The sequence below is a fragment of the Lactuca virosa genome, chromosome 2 (assembly GCF_052849685.1).
Source record: "Lactuca virosa cultivar CGN04683 chromosome 2, Lactuca_virosa_CGN04683_v6, whole genome shotgun sequence".
Taxonomy (NCBI): domain Eukaryota; kingdom Viridiplantae; phylum Streptophyta; class Magnoliopsida; order Asterales; family Asteraceae; genus Lactuca; species Lactuca virosa.
The window spans coordinates 202,817,567-202,822,041 of NC_136427.1; the positions used below are offsets into that span (position 1 = coordinate 202,817,567).

At 36.2% G+C, this 4,475-nt stretch overlaps 1 protein-coding gene across 2 annotated transcripts; it reads right to left on the minus strand.

The window, feature by feature from the left end:
• Positions 1 to 1,238: 1,238 nt before the first annotated feature.
• On the minus strand, positions 1,239 to 3,683 carry SDG40 (SET domain group 40). Of its 2 annotated transcripts, none has more exons than XM_079079094.1 (6): positions 3,441 to 3,683; positions 3,217 to 3,364; positions 3,016 to 3,147; positions 2,784 to 2,924; positions 2,471 to 2,716; positions 1,239 to 1,904 (listed from the first exon to the last, which is right to left on the minus strand). In XM_079079094.1, exons 1-6 carry the CDS (start codon positions 3,593 to 3,595, stop codon positions 1,284 to 1,286), a joined length of 1,443 nt encoding a protein of 480 aa, XP_078935220.1. In that variant the 5' UTR covers positions 3,596 to 3,683; the 3' UTR covers positions 1,239 to 1,283. The 2 variants fall into 2 exon arrangements, with proteins under 2 accessions (XP_078935220.1, XP_078935221.1); XM_079079095.1 differs by having other exon boundaries at positions 3,217 to 3,347; positions 3,441 to 3,557.
• Positions 3,684 to 4,475: the final 792 nt, after the last annotated feature.

Consider the following 4,475-nt stretch of genomic DNA (forward strand, 5'->3'; position numbering starts at 1 on the left):
GTACGATCTGTTAGATCGGTATCCTAGAGGGTAGGATAATATTATATGGTATGTGGTATGATCTGTTAGATCGGTATCCTGGTAGATAGGATGGTATTATGTGCTATGTGGTATGATCTGTTAGATCAGTGTTGTCTATAGACTGTTATGTGATTATCTGTTATATGTGCACATGTTTGTTTGGCGGTTGAGGTTTATCTGCTTTGTGCGGAGGCCAATAGACCTGGGCCTTCCAATCTGTTGGTTGTGGGCCGTGAATATCCCATCCCGAGGATGATTGGACCCATAGTATGTGGGCATTCCAACCTGTTGGTTGTGGGCCTGGGGTATTCCAACCTGATGGTTGACTGGACCCATAGTATGCTGTTTATTGATTATATGTGTATTGTTATGGGTATTTTGGGGGAACTCACTAAGCTTTCGGGCTTACAGTTTCAGTTTATTGTTTCAGGTACATCAGGGGATCGTGGCGAGGCAAAGGCGTGATCGTACAACTCCTCTTTTTTTATGTCTTTGTTTCTGGGATACTCTGATATGATACATTTTGAAAACAAGTTTTGTAATGGTTAATAGATTTGAAATGTTTTTAAAAGTTTAAATTTTGCATGATTTTTTTACAGGTGTTACATGTTGATGCTTGATTTAGATGTTTATATTCATTTATGTTCACATATGTTTGTTTATGTTTATATATGTTCTTTCATTTATAATCGTTTATGTTCGTTTAGCATCTTAACGAATATTAACAAAGTAATTTGTTCAGCAAACAAAAACTAACAAGAAAATTTATTCGTTTATGTTTCGTTTATACGGTAACTTAAACAAATGAACATGAACATTTACACAATGAGAAGAAATTATTATGAGATGAGTTTTTCGTGTAATGCATGTTTTTATTCTTTAATATTGAAAACTTAGGCCAATGATCATCTAAAATTCAAAGTTCTGAGTTCAAATCTTTGTGAATTTGAGTGGCATTTAATCATTAATGTAAATTACAACTTAGATGAAAGAAAATAGGTAATTGTGGTAGAATCTTTCGATCTAGATCCGATTTTATGAAATAAAAAACGATCATATGTAAGAAGATTCTGGTCTTGATAACCTTAATTTCAGATAATAGTGAATATTCAAACTCGTTAAAAGTTCAGGTCAACTGCAATGGAAATCCAACTTCCTTTTGATGAAAAGTGTACAATTTTAAAACATCAATATAATTTCCTATAACCAAAACGAACTACAAAAAATATCACAGAATTAATATATAACCTCTGTGTACATATTTATTCTGAAAGATCATTTATTACCTTTGTACAATATAAAATACAATCATGTAACATCCTTTTATACTTAACCCTCCACGAAATCGCCAACTTCCATTTGTCCAGGGACCTTTTTGTCTTTTTGGTTAAACCCATCTCACCACCAATTCCATCTCCCACTAAACCGTTGACTTTCACAAACTCACAACTCTCACCAGTCAAACCCAACAACACATTCTTGACCTCCATTACAGACTCAAACTCTTTTTCCATAACAGATAACAATACCTCATCTTCCTCAATAGATGTTGATAAATTCTTCAACACTTGATTACATTTCTTTACTAACCACTCCATAACAATGATCTCATTTTCAGTTGAAATAGAAGACCCAGAATATGCAATGTATCGAATTGATTTTTGTAAATGTGTTGGTGTTGCCCATAATCGCATTGATGCCAACAAGGCAAAAGAGGGGGTCCCGTTATGGTGAATGTATAGGGAGTCTTTTGGCCATGAATGTAGAGAGTGTAGGTTAGGAGGTAAAGGGATGTATGCCTTGTCATTTGGATTTGAATTTAGAATGAAACCATAGTGTTCGAGAAGCTCTAAGTTTGTGTATGTTCCATAGCTTAATAGAACCTTGAAGATGAAAAAAAAATGATTAGTTAATATGGTATTTAACATAGACATGTGATTATCCGTTGTTGATATTTGATTAAAATAAAAGATTTAAGATTTTGTATTTTGTCCGGCATCGATGGAAAAAGGAAATGTAGAATGGTCTACGTGTCAAAGTCCCCCAATCAAATAGATTTTGAGTAACTTATTATTTTCTTTTCTTCTCTTGTTTTAGAGTATAGAAAAATGTGGGTTAAATCTTTGGAGAGTATTGGTGTATTTTGAAAGATTAGTCTATGTGATTGTAATAATTTATCAAAGACAGGATTGGTCTCACCGAAGACCTGTGTTTTTTCTCCGGTTTTAGAGTTTTCCACATCTTTGGAGAGTATGGGTGTACTTTGAGAGATTAGTCTATGTGATTGTAACAATTTATCAAATACAGGATTGGTCTCACCGAAGACCCGTGTTTTTTCTCCGGTTTTAGAGTTTTCCACGTATATTCTTGTGTTCAAATTCTCTCTATTATTTGTCATGGGGAGGATTGTTGGTGATCTTTGAGGCCATTTTACCAACATCTATTATACCTGATCGCCTTTTTTGTAGTTTGTTCTAGCATAGAAGCAGTATGCATCATATTCATCTTCAAACACACCATCTGTCAACCTAGCTGACATATCATCCATCTGCTCTCCATCAACACCCATACCATCATCCCTGAATTCTTCAGACACAACTTGTTCCTCATCAGGTGCAGCATAATTAAAAAAATCCCCAACAGGGCAAAAACAACCAGCAGCATCCCATGGAACATGCATTGTGCGTGAAGATATCTTCATTCAACAAAACGATTGTTATATCTCAATCCAGCTTTACACATTTAAATAAAAATAAACTTACAGATGCAGAAGCCCATATCCATGCCTTGAAGCTCATGTAATGTGGCTTAAACAAAAGTTCTTCCATTATCACAGTAGCACTTTCCCACTCCATTTTCGTCTTCTCCAATGCCTTTTCTGCAGCCCAAACAGCATCATCCAGCTGCCAGTTACTTCAAACACTTCAGAATAACATTTATATACTAAAATGCATACAAGTAGTATTGTAATAAATTAGATAAGTATATTCTCACTTGCAAAGCTTGAATCTCAAACTGATCAAAACTTGCTAATATATCATAATTAGAAGGAAACTGTGTCAAGTATGGATACCACGAAGAACACTTTCCCTTTCCCAGTTCATTCAGCAATGCCACAGTCAATATCTGCCCCAAAACTCATCATTCGTTATACAGAAAACAAAATACAGTTTCATGCAATTAATCGAGCAATACCTGAGTCGAAGACAGAGAAAACTTAGAGATTGAAATGGAGAGCTTATGATCATTCATCATTAGGGTTTGGGATGTCATGAGAGCTGATTTTGGAACTCTGAGTATCAATTGGCCTTTTTGAAGATCACGCACTGCACATAATCCTCTCCTGAAAGTTATTATATAATCAAAAACAAAAAAGCACAGATACAAAATTGTAAAGGGATTGAGAGCTTTTATGTTACCCGCCGGCATTAGGGAAATAGGATATAGTGAGAGATTTTCCCAAGCAACAAGGCGAATCAAGATGATTGAGGTTCTGGTTGTCGTCTGGAGAATCTGAAACTCCGAGTGTAGTTGCCCAATCCATGAAGTGTTCCAGTTTCGATGCTTCTTCCATCTCCGTTGTTCCCCCTACCGGCGGCCGGTTACCGGATCAACCAGACAAGACAACCGCCAAAAGCCTAAACGAAACCTCCAGAAAAGCTAACACTCGATAGGCCCAGTGTACTTAAGCCAACCTGGGCCAATAGGCCCAATATTTAGTAGATAGTAAATATACTCCGGGTTTTGAAAAATAGAATAAATTCGATCCGACAAACATGAAACAGGTCCCCAAAAACCAAAATCAGAGATGGACCTTGGATATAGAGATTAATAAAAGACAAAAAAAAGTTATTATTTGAAGTTTGAGATGTGGATTTGGTCCCTGCCTTTAACTGTCGTTAGAGGCATTTCGTTTTCTTCCCCACATACCATGCACATGAGGGTATTTTCGTCTTTTCATTTATGGGACCAAAATTACAATCTAATTTCTCTATTTAACCTCGACTTGAAACCTATCTTCCCCAACGGCTCTCTCTGGGAAAATGGTAACGATCATATGCTTATGTGGCAACAATTCTGTGTTGCGCACGTCGTGGACTCCACTCAATCCAGGTCGGCGCTTCTACTCATGCCCTCTACCAGTAAAGTAGTGTTCTAGTTTTTGTAATCAAACACCTTATTCTTGCCCTAATTTTGTGTGCTTCATCTTTGAAAGGACTCAAAATGTCGATTTCTTGGATGGTTTGATCCACCAATGTGTGATCGAAGGCTATCATTCCTGGTCTACTGAAGAGCATGAACAATTTGAAGCTTTCAGTGAAAGAGTTAGAAGTTGAAATTCGGAATTTGAGGTTTTACCTGAAGATGGCAGTGAAAGAATTAAAAGATGAAGTTTGTAAATTAAAGTTCCACTTGTGGTGCAGTTGGATTATTTTTCTTATTTTCTGGATGTG

Coding starts and splice junctions, on each gene's coding strand:
- SDG40 (XM_079079094.1), bottom strand. CDS start 3,595: ATGGAAGAAGCATCGAAACTGGAACACTTCATGGATTGGGCAACTACA. Junction 2,925..3,015: donor TTGAGATTCAAGCTTTGCAA/GTGAGAATATAC, acceptor AGTAACTGGCAG/CTGGATGATGCTGTTTGGGC. Junction 2,717..2,783: donor GGATATGGGCTTCTGCATCT/GTAAGTTTATTT, acceptor TGTTGAATGAAG/ATATCTTCACGCACAATGCA.